Source organism: Bos javanicus, chromosome 15, assembly GCF_032452875.1.
Source record: "Bos javanicus breed banteng chromosome 15, ARS-OSU_banteng_1.0, whole genome shotgun sequence".
NCBI classification, from domain to species: Eukaryota; Metazoa; Chordata; class Mammalia; order Artiodactyla; family Bovidae; genus Bos; species Bos javanicus.
In genome coordinates, this window is record NC_083882.1 from 45,312,464 (window position 1) to 45,327,739 (window position 15,276).

General features: G+C 45.2%; 2 protein-coding genes across 11 annotated transcripts in view; both read right to left on the bottom strand.

The window, feature by feature from the left end:
- The window catches only part of PPFIBP2 (PPFIA binding protein 2), a 156,035-nt gene extending 153,576 nt beyond the window's left edge, over positions 1-2,459 (bottom strand). For 2 of the 9 annotated variants that reach the window (XM_061380506.1, XM_061380504.1), the window contains exon 1: positions 2,324-2,451. The gene's annotated coding sequence lies outside the window, so the exon portion shown is untranslated. Of the gene's footprint in view, positions 1-2,323 lie in introns of all 9 variants that reach the window. The other 7 variants (XM_061380508.1, XM_061380507.1, XM_061380510.1 and 4 more) reach the window with 7 other exon arrangements.
- Positions 2,460-5,482: 3,023 nt separating this feature from the next.
- OLFML1 (olfactomedin like 1) overlaps positions 5,483-15,276 on the bottom strand; it is a 30,580-nt gene continuing 20,786 nt past the window's right edge. For both annotated transcript variants that reach the window (XM_061380524.1, XM_061380525.1), the window contains one exon: positions 5,483-7,516. In XM_061380524.1, coding sequence (XP_061236508.1) covers positions 6,726-7,516 — 791 coding nt within the window. In that variant the 3' untranslated portion in view covers positions 5,483-6,725. The remainder of the gene's footprint in view (positions 7,517-15,276) is intronic.

Consider the following 15,276-nt stretch of genomic DNA (forward strand, 5'->3'; position numbering starts at 1 on the left):
CGCCATTCCTTGTCCAAAGCGCAATTCTTTCAGGACTGTTCCTCCCTCCTCACTTCTCCATCTGGCCCCCTAGCCCACAGATTCCGTCTCTCTAGTCTCTCCTACCTGTATCCTCTCCGGGATCCAGCACAGGCCCTAGTCACTTCTATCTTAATTGATCTTCCACTGGGCTTCTCCAACCCCAGGGTCTCTCACCTAGCAGTTTCCATTTGGCCTTCATCAGAATCACAGAGGAATTTGGTAAAAACATGCCAGACCTACTTAATCTGAGTAATTTAAAAGCTCCCTAGGCAATTCTGAGGCTCAGCCAGGTTTGCAAACTTTTTTTTTTAATCCTTGCTATAGATAAGTGAAGGGGCTGCACTGCTGAGAACTTCCGAGAAAAGCAGAATGTCAGGTTCCACCCCGACCTAGGAATCAGAATTTGCATTTGAACAAGATCCCCAGGTGACTCTTAAGCTTGTTAAAGGTTGAAAAGCACTGCTACCAAGTGTTGCCAGATCATTCATTCCACAAATATTTACTGGGTTTTCTCCACTGGGCTAGAGGTTTGGGAGGCTGAAAGGGTCAAGGGCCAAGGTCCCAGACTTTAAATTCAGAGAACCATCAATCAATCTCCTGCTTAAAAGCCATTATTGAGGCTCATGATTTCAAAGCCCTGACTTCTCCACCTGGCCTTCATGGCCCGCTGGGAACAGGTTTCTTCCTTATCACCAGCTTTATTGTCTCTCACTTGCCACTGCAGCCAAGCTGGGCCGCTTGCTACCTCTCAGGCTATGAAGTGCTTGCCTGCGTACACAGTTCTCACAGGGCAGGTCACACTCTACCTACCTCTGCCCGGAGAAATCCTTCAAGGTCCACCATGCACATGTCACCGCCTTCCCGAAATTATCCCAGGTTTTACACAATCAGATGAAAGATAAATTCCCACAACACTTTGCTCATACCTCCTTCATAGCATTTATTTCATTCTGCTTGTCAGGCACCTGTAGCACATAGCTGACCCAGTAAAGAGACCATGATGCTGTTTATCTCTGTAGTAGCAATATGCTAATAACTGGCACATCACTGAATCTCAAGTTCAGTGAGATACTGAACTTGAGATTAATAATGTATTATTAATCTAACAATATGTATTATTGTTAGATTACTAACAATAATGTATTAAGTATACTAACAATACTAACAATAATGTAGTATTAAGTAATACTAACTATACTAACAATAATGTATTATTGTTACTAACAATACTAACAATGTATTATTAAGTAAAAATTATGAATGAGTGTAGTAAAATTTCACCAGTCCCCCTCATCTCCCACTTCAAAGTCACCTAAATATGAATTTAAGCAGATTACATACAGACTACCTAAGCCTCAAGTAAAAAAGAAATAACCCCTAAATCAAGTATTTTTTCACGTAGTACAAATAACAATCAAAGACTGAACACGCAGAAGACGAATTTTGTGTACAGCTAACTGCCTTTGTTGGGCATTAAACGTCATAGAATGCAACATAAAATTTGGTAACATTGCAGATTTGTAGTATAATTGATTAAGGAACTGGGAGAAAGAGATATGAGACAGGAAGTGAACGAAAATATACAAAGGGAGACAAACATCCAGCTGCTCTAAAAGTAAAAATGCTCTGGATTTGTTTTTTAAGAGGACTAAATGCTGGCTAGAGTGCCTGTTTTGATCTTATGCACACTTTGGAAGCCCTGGTCTTTAAATATATAATCTTATTTTCATCTGAGGAACAACTGAAGGTCTGGAGTCAGGATGTCATGAAGGAGAGGAACACAGAACCATCCCCGTCTTGCCGTCTTTTGGGACGCAGTGGCTTGAGGTTTGGAAAAGCATGTTGCATTTTCCCAATTACAGTAGAGTTGATTTCTGCTAAGGCGTTGCAGCTGGACGCACGCTCTGGGGAACACCGATTTGCTTGGGCAAAACGGACCGTAAGCTTCCCGACCACCTTGGGCTATCTCTCTAGACTACGCCGCTGCTCCAACCAAATGAGCAGAGCTCTGACACACTACACACAGCTGGGATGACCAACCGCCCCGCGCATCTCCAGGGCCATCCCGGCACCTGTAGGGGCGCGGACAGTCCGTAGACTTCGGACAGGACTGGGAGGAGACGCGAAGCAAATCCCCAGGAGTTATATTCGCCTCCCAATCTGGCAAGAGAAGGGGAGGAGGGTCCCCGCCCTCGCGTCTGGGACACACTCGGCGATCTCGGTTCCTAAGGCAATTCCCCTGCGGGGGCTCCCAGTTCAGCCTGCGCAGTGGGCCCGGGGGACGTGGGGAGAACCCACTGACCTGAGTGTTGGGCTCCTCTCCGGACAGCTCAGGTGTGCGGGCCTTTCACTTGTCCCCCCCAACCTCCGAACATGAGAGCCGAGAAACGAGTAGCAGGCCACTGACCCACCGACCAACTAACCGACCAACCAGCGGACCGACCGGCAGCGGCCGCGTCCGGAGCCCACGTGACGGGGGCGGGGACCCACGGGAGACTCGGGAGGCTCGTCCCGAAGCGCCCGCTCCCAGACCGTCCCACCTTCCCCCGGGACCGCCCCTCTGCCACGCCCCCTCCCCTCTAGGCTCCGTGGCAGCCCGCAGGGACCCAACCGCCAAGAGTTCCAGTTCCTTAGCGACCTGCCTCGTCAACCCCGCCCCTTCAGACTTGCTCAGCCCCCGCCGGTCCAGCCCCAGCCCCGCCCAGCCCCAGCTCCGCCTCCTAAGACGACTTTACCATTCCCTTAAGCCCCGCCTCTCTCTGGCGGCCACGCCCCTAGGAGCCCCGCCCCTGCTCTTGTCACCTCCCTCTCCAGCACCCTTCCGGCCCCGGTTGACGCCTGGCGGTCCTGGGCTCCCGGTTCCCTGGGCTTCTCCAGCCCTTGAGCACCGTTCTTTGGCCATAGGGAATAAAAGCGAAAAGCAGAAAGGGAACTTGTGTCGAGAATTGCAAAAAGAGATGTCATAGAAAGAATGTTTTAGAGGCAGTCCCAGCTTCTGGGCCCAGGCGATCTAGTTCAAATTGAGGTTGGCCTGAAGGCAATCTCATTTCTTGTCTCTGAGCGCCCCCAGTTCGGAAGACTGAGTCACCCTAGAATCTGGCCGCTCTCGAACCCCGCGACCTGGAGTGGAGGTCCCTCTAGCGGTCAGCGTCAATCAAAGGCGCCGGCACCCGTTCTTGTGAACAGCTAGGGACAAATAGTCCTGTCCTGTGCCCAGCATTTAGGCGGGGGTTCCACAGGCACAACAAAAGCTTTGCTGAGCACAGGAATGGATTGTAGGATCGGGGCAGGACTGGGCCTTTGGGGACCTAGGCCAAGGCCTTCCCCCGGTGTAGGGCATGAATCCCCTTTGGTGGTACTGCTAGATTGTTGCCCTGTCTGGGCCCACAAGACTTGGTTGCTCAGTTCAGCGGATTAAAATCCCTGTGGGCCTCAGATGGCATCGACACCAAGGACTCTGGCATAGTCCCCAGCTCTGGCAGGAGTCACTATCTCCCTAACCTCAGTTTTTATCTACATTTCTACAGGCTGGATTGTTCATCAACTCCACAAGACACATCTTTTTTTATATTATCCTGACGGTCTGAAATTACCAGTGTGCCCAGAAGACTTGTACATGCGAACAAAACTTAAGCCACCCTGGCAAACATGAAACTCTGGTCACTGCAGGAACCCGGCCAGAGGCAGGCCAAGGGCAAAGCCAGCAGAGGAAGGCTGGGGCCCACAAGAGTTGTGTTACAACAGGACACTCTTCAGTTCGCTTTCACTTCCTTAAAATAGCAGCTCAGAGGCTTTTATAGAGGAGGCTGCCATGGTTCACACGAGTTCATGGGTGTTTCCAAATCCTACATGTTATTGCCCTAGGGGACCCGCAGTCCTCAGAAAATGATAGTCTGTTCTTTAGAACTATACATTACTTTTTAAAAATCATCTTTAAAAATGGTATAAGTCACAGACATTGAAAATAAATTCTGGTTACCGAAAGGGAAAGGGGAATGATGAATAAATTAGGAGTTTGGGATTAGCAGATACACACTAATATATATATATATATATATATATAAAATGATAAACAAGGATTTACTGTATAGCCCAGGGGACTATATTCAATATTTTGTAATAACCTATAATAAAAAGAATGTGAAAAAGAAAATACTGCATCACTTTGCTGTACACCTGAAACTAATACAACATTGTATATCAACTATACTTCAATTTTTTTTAAATGGTGTAAATCACTGATTTTCCTGTTTATTCACACTTTGGGACCATTTTAGGGGAGGGAACTTAAAAATCACAGCACTGTCTGGTCCCTCCTCCAGAGGCTCTGATTGAATGGTCTGAGGGTATGGCTTGGCATCAGGATTTTTAAAAGCTCCTCAGGCAATTCTTAGGTGCAGTCAAGTTTAAGAACCACTGGTCTAGATCTTAGGACCTTCAATCCTCAGTAAAATCCAACAAGAGGCCAGAACTGAAAAGTTCATCTGAAAGAAGCCCAAGAAGTGTCCACAGACCTACATGATTACCCCTGGCTCCCAGGAAACAAAGTGCCCTGTTAACAGGGGCTTCCAGGAGAAAATGTCTTAACCTAAAAGGTGATTCTAGCTACAGAAATTTAAGGCATGAGAGTGGGTTGTTAGTGGCAGGTGTGCCCTGCATAACTGTCAAAGCAAAGCCTATCACAGATGAATGGTAGACAGCACACAGGTAGCCTCTCTGCGCCTCCAAAGCCACCATGTATGCAGGATTTATGAGTAATCCCACTCTGATTAATTCCCCTGCTACCCTCATCTGTAAGGCACATTCCTTTTCCCTGTGAAATAGGTAATGTTATTTTACCCATGGGGCAGCAAATGGCCCCCAATCCATGGAATGGGTAATATCACCACATTTATTTATTCATATCTGCCTCATTCCACAATGGATTTGAGCTCTCTGTACCACTCTGTTAGAACTGTGGGTAACTGCTATGTCCATGGGCTTAGCAATTCCATTCTGCCAAACAGCTACTCAAATCCTATGGGAAAGAAAAAGAAAAAAAAACCCCACCCCTCTCTTCACTGCCTATGGTCCCAGCCTGGGCTTGGCAGAGTTGGAAAACAGCTGCAAACAGAGCAAACCCTCTCATGTGACCAACCTGGGAAGACAGAGGCCCCAGCACATGACACAGACTGGCACCACAGCCTGCACTTGTGACCTGAACAGCCTGCAGTGAACAATTGTGTGGGAAAGTTTGAAGAAGCCCCTCCAGACAGGCCCAGGTGGTCTCTGTCCCCTGTGCCACGTGGCACGCCTGCTGTGGCAGGGAGTCCCTTGCCTGCTATTTGGCATCCATCCAGATTCCAGAATACTTACTGCAGGCCTCAGTGAGTTGGGGATTGTTCACTGTAAATCCAGGCACGGGCAGCACTCCCTGAAACTTTCATGCTGAGGGCATGTAGGCAAATAGAACCTGATGAGGTTTATTTGCTTAGTGTCACTTTTATTGTGTTTCAGGCAGGAAGAAAGAAGCAGGGGAAGGTAAGGCAAGATGAGTCTACAGAAGGGTCCTCAGCCTTAGGCTGGTTTTCTGGAGGAAGTAGCTTTTCAAAGGCCTACAGGAGGGTCTTGTGCAGGCATGAAACTAGCTAAAGAGGCAGGCCGTTATTTTTAGGCTGAAATGATTAACAAATTGCTGAGAAAAGTTGGGTGAACAAACATATATTTGATGCTTCCTTGGACAATGACAAGATTATGGGCTTTGTGGTCTTTTCTAGCTCTTTCCTTTTGTAGCTTTGGTACTTTGAATGGCTCACCGAAACCCTCTGTCTATAAAGGCTTGTCCCTGTCTATCTCGTAAGGGTGAGAGGAGTTCTAACACAGATGCAGACACTTTATAACTGGAAAGTGGTATTCAAATGGTAATATTTTCACTTTCTTATTACGACCGCCTTGCTTGGTGTAGGGACAGTACCAGGGGAAATCAAAATTAAACATCAACAAGAAATATTACTTTACACTATTGATACTATGTATAGAATAGATAACTAATGAGAACATACTGTGTAGCACAGGGAATTCTGCTTAATGCACTGTGGTGACCTGAATGGGAAGGAAGGCCAAAAGGGAGGGGATACGTGTGTATGCAGGGCTGATTCATTTTGCTGTTGTACAGTAGAAACTAATACAACATTGAAAGCAAGTATACTCCAATAAAAATTAATCCAAAAAATAGTACTTTAGTTGGGTAGTGAATAATAGGAGAATATCAATAGGCAACTGTAAAAGAGGAAAGAGCTTGGGCAAAGGCCAGAGGGGAGAAAAGCCAGGAGTATGAGGGTGTGGCCTACATTTCTAATGGCTGAGAAGGTGAGAGTGGGGAGAATTATTAAAGTACATGCTAAAATGCTTTACTAAAAAGAAAAGTTTGGAAGTAAGCTGGATCAGGATGTGGAAGGCCTTGAGCACCAGGGCGTTGGGATGGGTAATGGAACTTCCTGAAAATTCCTGAATGACAGACTGTCATCTAAGCTTTTAGAAGATACCAAAGGCAACATCATCTAGAAAAGAATGTGTGTGCATCCCCTCTTGCAGCCCCTCCTCTCCCTGTGTGCCATTAGTGGGATGCTATTAATATATTAATACTATAGTATATTGCAGAGGGGCCCTGGCCCCCCATCCTGGAGCGCAGCATCCCTGGCCATCTCCCTCCCCACTGTAATGCATCACTGGAGAGGCTGCTTTCTCCTGGTCTGGAGTTTGTAAATCATCTGATTTCCATCATTCCAGGCATAGAGGTGCTTATCTCTGGGGTTGTAATGGATCATGGAGTGACTTCTTGGCCGCCTGGGAAAGAACAAGTTGGGCAGATTCTCTTCCATGATGGTGCCAAGAGGATCATAGACACAGGTGATGCGATGTGGGCCATGGCCTCCAGAACTGTAGACCACATAGAGGACCCCACACAAGAGGAACGAGGCTTCAGCGTCCTGGCTTCTGCATGGAGTGTCCCATGAGTGTTCTACTCCCAGCGTGTCAGGCTCAATTTTTGTGAGAACCAAATGGCTGCGGATGCCTGGCCCTGAGTGGATGGCCCAGAGCCCGTGCTCATCCACAGCCAGGTCAATGTAAGTTGAAGGGGAGTGCTGGTAGGCCAGGGCTCTGCCTGCTCCTCCAAAGAGAAGCATCCGGTCTTCTACAATCCTCTTTTGCAGATTATATTTGATGATCTCATTGGGAGTCCCTTGGCTGTGAAAAAATAGGAAACCTTTGTAGATCACTTGGCCTGTTCCCTGCCAGGAATGTGTTAGAATCAGCTTCCGGGGGGCTGGCTTGGTGCTATCTTCCATGAAGGCCCGAATATTGGCAAATTCCCAGACAGTGTTGTTTCTGGACCCAATGAAGACATAAACCTTTGGAGAGTCACTGACAGCATCTTTCATCCAAGAGCCATCTGTGTCAGTCGTCTTCTTCACTATTTTCAGAGACTTTATGCCCATCAGCATATTGTCACAGCCTAGCCACAAAGGAGGAAAAGGAGAGGTTACTTTATGAACATATGAGATGTCTGCTTTTCTCACAGATTGCTTTTTTTTTTTTCCTTCAGTGTCTAATATTAAATTATCACATAAAGATCAGTCAATGATTGTAGGATTCAATGAGTCAAAGATTTTAAAGAATAACTGAGTCTGTGAAGGGAGTTGCTGTCCGGTTATAAGAGCATTCATTAGTCAAGTTAATCAAATCAAGATATAAACAACTATTTGCTGTGTCCTAGGCCCTGTTCACTCTCCAGAGCACTTCAGGTGACGCACTGAGTATGGAAGCACCTAATTCAATTGTGTTTGCCAAGATTTTACTAGGTTTCTGCTGTATACTTAGCTTACAGTACTGTCTTAGAACAGTGCTAAGTACTAAGGATAACAATTATAATATCAACCCTACAACGTGAGAAGATGACCTTCCAGGAAGGACTCTGATTCTTAAACTTTCTAGAACATTGTTGTCATTGTTCAGTTGCTCAGTTGTGTCTGAATCTTTGAGACCCCATGGACTGCAGCATGCCAGACTTCCCTGTCCTTCACTATCTCACTAAATTTGAGTTTGCTAAAATTCATGTCCATTGACTCATTACTTATTTACTCATGAATGCATGCATGCCTTTAGTCAGCCGACTCTGGATACCAACAAAAAGCAAGATACTAAGCTAGGTGTTATGAGCTGGGGGTACAATGGGCTGGGGTACAATGATAAATTAGGCACAGTTCTTGCTTAATAGGTGCCTGACTCTAGATATAAAGCTTAAAATGAATTTTTTTTCAAAAAAGAGGACAGAGAAGAGACATATCATTTGATACAGGGGAGAACCTGCCTTTGAGTTAGCCCTTGAAAGACACCTTGAAGGACATTCTGAGAGGGGTAGGAGAAGCTTTCCCAATAGTTAACAAAATTGCATTTGGGAAAGTCCTTCAAACTTAGTGAAGTAGTACAGTTTTTCATCCAGTATAAGCTAAATCCTTTGTGTATAAAACTAGATGCATAAAACAAACTAGTTGAAACCTGCTCTGTGCCTGGAACCTTGAGGGTAGAGCTAAGGAATATGGATTTAATTCTCTAAGAAGGTAGGGAGCTACTAAAGCTTTTGAATAAGAATGAAACATGGCCACTGTTCTATAAGACTAATTAAGCTGATAGTCATGTGTACAATAGATACATGGGAAAGAGACTAAAATCAGGGAAACCAAGCAGAAGGTATTTCTGTAATCCAAACAGGATGAAGGGCTCTAAACTAGGTGGAGGAAGATGGAGTAAAAAGAAGGGGCCTATATTTCTCTAGCTCCTCACTGCCACTCAGACTATTACTCTCTCAAAAAACCCTTCCTTCTTTGATCCTAGATCAATTCAAAGATCTGCCTCTGCCCTTGAGAGCTGTGTGTTGGTGAAAAAAATCTCACATTGGTGCCTACTGGTATCATTACACTAAGGGGTCTCCAACGTCAACTGAGCCCTAAATACTATACTGCTCTCCATGCTCAGCCCATCTTCCACATGGCAGCTATCTTAAAGCCCTCCTTTTGCCCCACAACTAGCCCACCGATCCTTCATAATAACGCCTTTGCAAACATAAATACTACTAGACGTGAACTTCCTTGACTTCCTGCTCCTCACTTAGAGACTTTTTCTTCAACTCCTAACCTTGCTCCCCTCCCACATATCTTAGAAGCAGCCATGTCATTCCTCCTGTGAAGACTAGTTAGTTCACCTACACTCCTGTCTCATCCTTTCCTGCCTTCTAGTTCCCTCCATGAATGATCCCCCTTCCCATCTCAGATTTCTCCTTCACTACCAGTTCTTTAGCTTGTAAATATCAATTCTCCCACAATTAGACACCTTTTCCAACTTCCTGCACTCTACCATGTTATAGAACTAGACTCTCCTATAGTTTGTACTCTCTGCACCCATTTCTTCACCTCCCATTCTTTCACTTCACCATAACTTCACAAAAATGACCCTTTAAAGCATGACCACAGACTTCCTAACTGAAAATGTCAACCTTTTATGTCCGTATTTTAGCTGACCTTTCTGTAGAATGGCAATATTGATTAGTTCCTCCTTATTAAAGGTTTTTTTCTCCCTCGATCTTTTAAATATATATATATATATTTACTTATTTCTATTATATTTTTTGGCTGAGCTGGATCTTTGTTGCTGTGCGGGCTTTTCTCTAGAGGCAGCAAGTTGAGGCTACTCTCTGGTTGCAGTGCGTGAGCTCTAGGGCACACGGGCTTTGGTAGTTGTGGCGCACTAGCTCAGCAGCTGTGGCTCCTGGGCTCTAGAACACAGGCTCAATAGCTGTGGTGAACAAGCCTAGTTGCTTCCCGGCATGTGGGATCTTCCTGGATCAGGGATCAAGCCCCTGTTTCCTGCATAGCAGGCAGATTTTTTACCACTGAACCACCAGAGAAGCCCTCCCTTGATCTCTGTGTCACCACAGAGACAAATATCTGCGTTCATCAGGTACCATTTCATTTTCCTCTTCTCCAGGCACATGTTCGCAGCCTCCTTTGTACATAAGCTGCACCTATTGATCTATGTCCTGTCCAGTGGGATGTAGACAGAAGTGGTGTAAGCCCTTTCCACCTGGCCCTTACATCTGCTATCTTCAAGAAGACCTCAGGGTCTTGGGATTCTCACAAGTTAGAGAGAGATATGGGTCAAGATTAGATGAATGCCACTCGCCATTTTAGAAAAAGTGGGTCATCGATTCCAGTCATGAGCTTGTTGCTGGGACTGCCCTGTTTAGACAGTCTGTTGTGAGATGGGCATGTCACAGAGGCAGGGTGTGGTGGCCTGACTAAAAGCATGAGAAATCCTGTATGTCTCCCTCCAATCCTGCCGAGGTCTATATCATAGGTAGGAGAGGAAAGTCTTAAAAAAGCACAGGAAGTCTCTAGGTCTCCCTCACTGACTGCTATAGGGTGAAGTGGTGGAGTGACAGTCGAATGTATAACAGTCTCTTGAAGAGAACTGAACATTCCAAGGGCCTCCGCAAGTCCTTCCAAAAGCTTCAATATAAGAAACTGGATGTGTCAGCGGGTTGTCATTTTGTTCTTAATAAATACATAGGTTCTCCAGGCCAACTGGAGGCCAACTGGAGTCAGAGGAAAAGAAATATGGTGAAAGGAGAGAGAGTGGACACAGTAGGAAAGATGTATGGCCAGAGAAGTCCCAGAGGTGGAGGTGAGTAAGCATTTGGCAAACTGTGTGTACTGCCAGCTATTTGGGAACCAGTCATGAATGACAAGGAAAAAAAAAAAATCCAGAGAGATGGGAGCACAAAGAAAAGCAAAGGTGTTCTACAATCAAGAGAAGAAAGAGTTTCAGGGAGAAGTAGCAATCAAGTAATCAAAGTTTATTGAGAAGTTGATTAGGATGAAGACCAAGAATTGACTCTTAGATTTTGCAACATGAAGGTTGTTGGTGACCTTGAGAAAAGCTGATCCAATGGAGCAGGCAGGGGGATTTAGACCTGTGGAGACCTGGAGCTGATCTGAGTAGCTTAGGGCATAATTGGAGGTGAGGAACCCTACCATAGTTCTTTAATCAATTCATCACCCACAATAACCGTACCTTCTTTTCGTTCCTCAAGCTTCCATCATAGCCTCCTCACTCTCCTAGGAAGATCTCACCTCTGATTTCACTAAGAAAACAGATGCAATCAGAGAACAATATCATCTCTGGTGTGGATTACTGCAATAGCCTCCCACACTTCCGTCCTTGACCTCAGAGGCCACTCTCCACAGCTGCCGAAGGTATCTTTGAAAAATATAAGTCAGATCATTTCCCTGTCTGCTTAAAACTCACCAGTGACTTCCCATCTGACTCAGAGTAAAGCTTAGCTCTACCTTCCAGGCCATCCGGGGCTGCCGGCCCACTGCCTCTCTGCCTTGATTTCTGCAAACTCCCCTACTTTGAGCATTTTGTTCAGCTACACTGGCCTCCCTGCTGTGCCTCAGACTGTGCCAAGCACACTCCTGCCTCAGGAAATTGGCACATTTTGTTCCCTCTGATTGGAACCCTCTTCCTGAAGATAACTACGTGCCTTCCTCCCTCGCTCCATTTAGGTCTGCTCACAAATGCTCCCTCATTATCAAGGTCTCCTCTGATCACCCTATTAAGAATGGCAGCCCCCTTGTCCAGCTCCGCACAACCCCCTTACCCTAGCTCATCGTTCTCCCTAGTGCTTGTCATCTTCTCTCTGATATATTATAAATTCATCTGTTAACATATTTATTGTTCAGCTCCCCTCAATAGAGCATAAACTCCATGAGGGCATGAGCACTGTCTCATCTGTTTCATTCACTGCTGTGTATCTTGCCCCTGGGATTGCAACTGGCACATAGGAAGCCAGTGTTTGCTGAATGGATGAGTTTTCCAACTAACCAATCTATTAATCAATTTCACATGAACCCACACTATTTGCTTTCCCTCCTGCTCTCTTTACTTTTGCAATGAATCTTGTTCCTCTCACCAACACAAGCGCTTAGCACCTGAAATTACCTCTGTTCTCCTGCCCAACAGTCTCTTCCTCCCCTTCTGTAAACAAACAGGTTACCAGATCATCTTAGAAGCTTTCTAGTGTGACCCCATTTCTCTGCTCCACTTTATAATAAAACTCCTTAAAAGAGGAGGTTCCTCACCTCCACTTACGCCCTAAGCTACTCAGATCAGCTCCAGGTCTCCACAGGTCTAAATTCCCCTGCCTGCTCCACTGGATCAGCTTGTCTCAAGGTCACCAACAACCTCCATGTTGCAAAATCTAAGGGTCAATTCTCAGTCTTCATCCTAATTAACTTTTCAGTAAACTTTGATGACCTGATTGCTACTTCTCCCTGAAACTCTTTTCTCTCTTGATTATAGAACACCTTTGCTTTTCTTTGTGCTCCCATCTTTCTGGATTTTTTTTCTCTTGGCATTCATAACTGGTCCCTTATCATCCACCTTTAAGTGTTTTGTCCTCAGACTTTTTCTTTTCTCTATTTATGATAACTTTCCAAGTAACTTCATTCTTTCCCATGGCTCTGAATAGCACTGTAAATTCTGAATAATGAATAAATAAGAATTCCTATCTGGAATGACATCTTATCTGGATGTCTATTTAGCCCCAGACTTTTTCATCCAACTGCCTACTCCGTGTTCCTACTTGGCTACCTTCAAACTTCTCTGTACAAAGCAGAACTCTTGCTTTTATTCCCCAAACTCTCTTCCTTTCCCCATTTCAAGCAAAAATCATCACTCAAATTACCTGTCCAGAAGTCATCTTTGATTCCTTTCTTTCCATCTCTCCAAACTGGCAAGTGCTGGTAGTAAACCTCTCTTTAAATTATGATGTTACACTTAAAATGCTCACTATATTTCTATATCCTCCTCTTTCCACCCCCTCCTTTCCCCCGGCACTCTGTGAATCCTCACCTTTTGCCTGGACTACTACCACCAATTTGTCTGAGTTTACTTTTGCTTATCTACAGAATGTTCTCCACAAAGCAGGACGAGTGATCTGTATAAAAACATGAAGTATGTGACTGACTTGCTAAACGCTTTTCCCTACCACTAACTTGGCCTAAAACATCTATCTGATTTGGCTTCTCCCAGTCTCTCAGACTTGATCCTCCACTCCCTCCCTATACTCCCACCTGCCTCACTGTACCTGGCCTCACTGTGTGGAGATTTCATTGGCTTTCCTGCTATTCTGGGAGCTGTCAAGTTTGTTTCTGCCTCAGGGCTCTTGCACTTGAACTTCTTTCTGCTGGAAGTGTTCTTTTCTTTGATCCTCCACAGTCTGCTCCTACTCATCCTTCAAACCTCAGTTTCAATTTCAGATCCTTAAAAGGCTTCCTGTGACTACTGTATCTAAATTTAAAATGATCTTCTGTAGCATCTCTTTTATTTCCTTGAGATCATTTATTGAGTTTTGTAATTATGTTATCTGTTTTATTTACTGGTGCACTGTCCTTCTCCTTCACTAGACTATAAGATCCACAAAAGCAAGGCTTTTGTGTTCATGTTTGCTATTGTACTCTACTGCCTGAGAGCTCTGTGGGTTCAACAAACATCTATTGAATTAGTAAGGAAGGTAGGTTCATTCAAGCAGATGTTTTTCTAGGGTTTAAATAGTGCTGCACACCCAGAGTTCTGACTGCAGATGTCATAAGTAATAATAATTTGTAAAGCACTTTAGGGTTTTTATAATACTTTCAAATGCATTATTTAATTTAAAAACGTGACACAATATTGTCACCAAGGCAGCATATGGCAGGGATGTGGTTAGGGAGAACCAAGTCCTAGAGAGTCAGTCCTTCCAACAGTCATGCCATCTGTGGCTGCTCCCAGAGGACTTGCATGTTTCACACCATGGCCAGGACCAAACTTTGGGGCAAGCTATTGAAACTGAATAGAACCCTGTGGAGCTCCGAGGCTCAGAAGACTTTCTGTATCCCCTGTTTCTAGGGAATAGACTCCAGCCTCCATGACCTTCCCTGAGTTCCAAAGGGCAGATTGGAACAGTTGCTAACCAGGGAAGAGGGAGGCGAAGTCAAGAAACAGTAGTGCAGCCTTGGGGCAGGGTCTTGGTTGACTTCAAGAGATGCATATAATAGTATCTTTGAGCTCTCCTGCTGCCGTCTCTGGGGTCGCACAGAGTCAGACATGACTGAAGCGACTTAGCAGCAGAACTAAAATCCCTAACAAATGGAAGATACTCAGTTCAGTTCAGTTCAATAGCTCAGTCATGTCTGACTCTTTGCGACCCTATGGACTGCAGCACGCCAGGCCTCCCTGTCCATCACCAACTCCCGGAGTTTACTCAAACTCATGTCCATTGAGTCAGTGATGCCATCCAACCATCTCATCCTCTATCGTCCCTTTCTCCTCCTGCCTTCAATCTTTCCCAGCATCAGCGTCTTTTCAAATGAGTCAGCTCTTTGCATCAGGTGGCCAAAGTATTGGAGTTTCAGCTTCAGCATCAGTCCTTCCAATGAATATTCAGGACTGATTTCCTTTAGGATGGAGTGGTTGGATCTCCTTGCAGTCCAAGGGACTCTCAAGAGTCTTCTCCAACACCACAGCTCAAAAGCATCAATTCTTCGGCACTCAGCTTTCTTTACAGTCCAACTCTCACATCCATACATGACTACTGGAAAAACCATAGCTTGGACTAGATGGACCTTTGTTGGCAAAGTAATGTCTCTCCTTTTTAACCTGCTGTATAGGTTGGTCAGGTTGGAAGATGTTAGCATTCTTCAATCAAGAGAAGGTCACAGTTTGATAATGTTGAGAAGCTCATCAAGAAACCACCTGAGGCCGTATTAAAGGAGGGCAGGCCCTGCACACACCTTGATCCTTGTCAGCTACCCTAGAACCACCAAATCCTCCCAGGTTAGGACTACAGTTTTTCAGGGGACCAGTCAGTTGTGTGCCCTTTTCCTGGCAAACCAATAAAGCTATTCTTTTCTACTTCACCCAAAACTCTGTCTCTGAGATTCAATTCTACACTGTACACAGAGGCTGACTTTTCAGCATCATTATGGAAGTCTCTCAGCCAACAGTTTCCACCATGCCCCATTACTGACCTGTTTTACCAGACTAGGGGATTGTTTCCCTATGGCCTCTGGGTCAGTTTCATCCTGGTTGGCCTGGGTTATAGAGACCAAATCCCTAGGAAAGGTAGAGAAGCCTGGGACAGCTGGGAACCTTAGAATAAGTTTCAAATATCTCAAC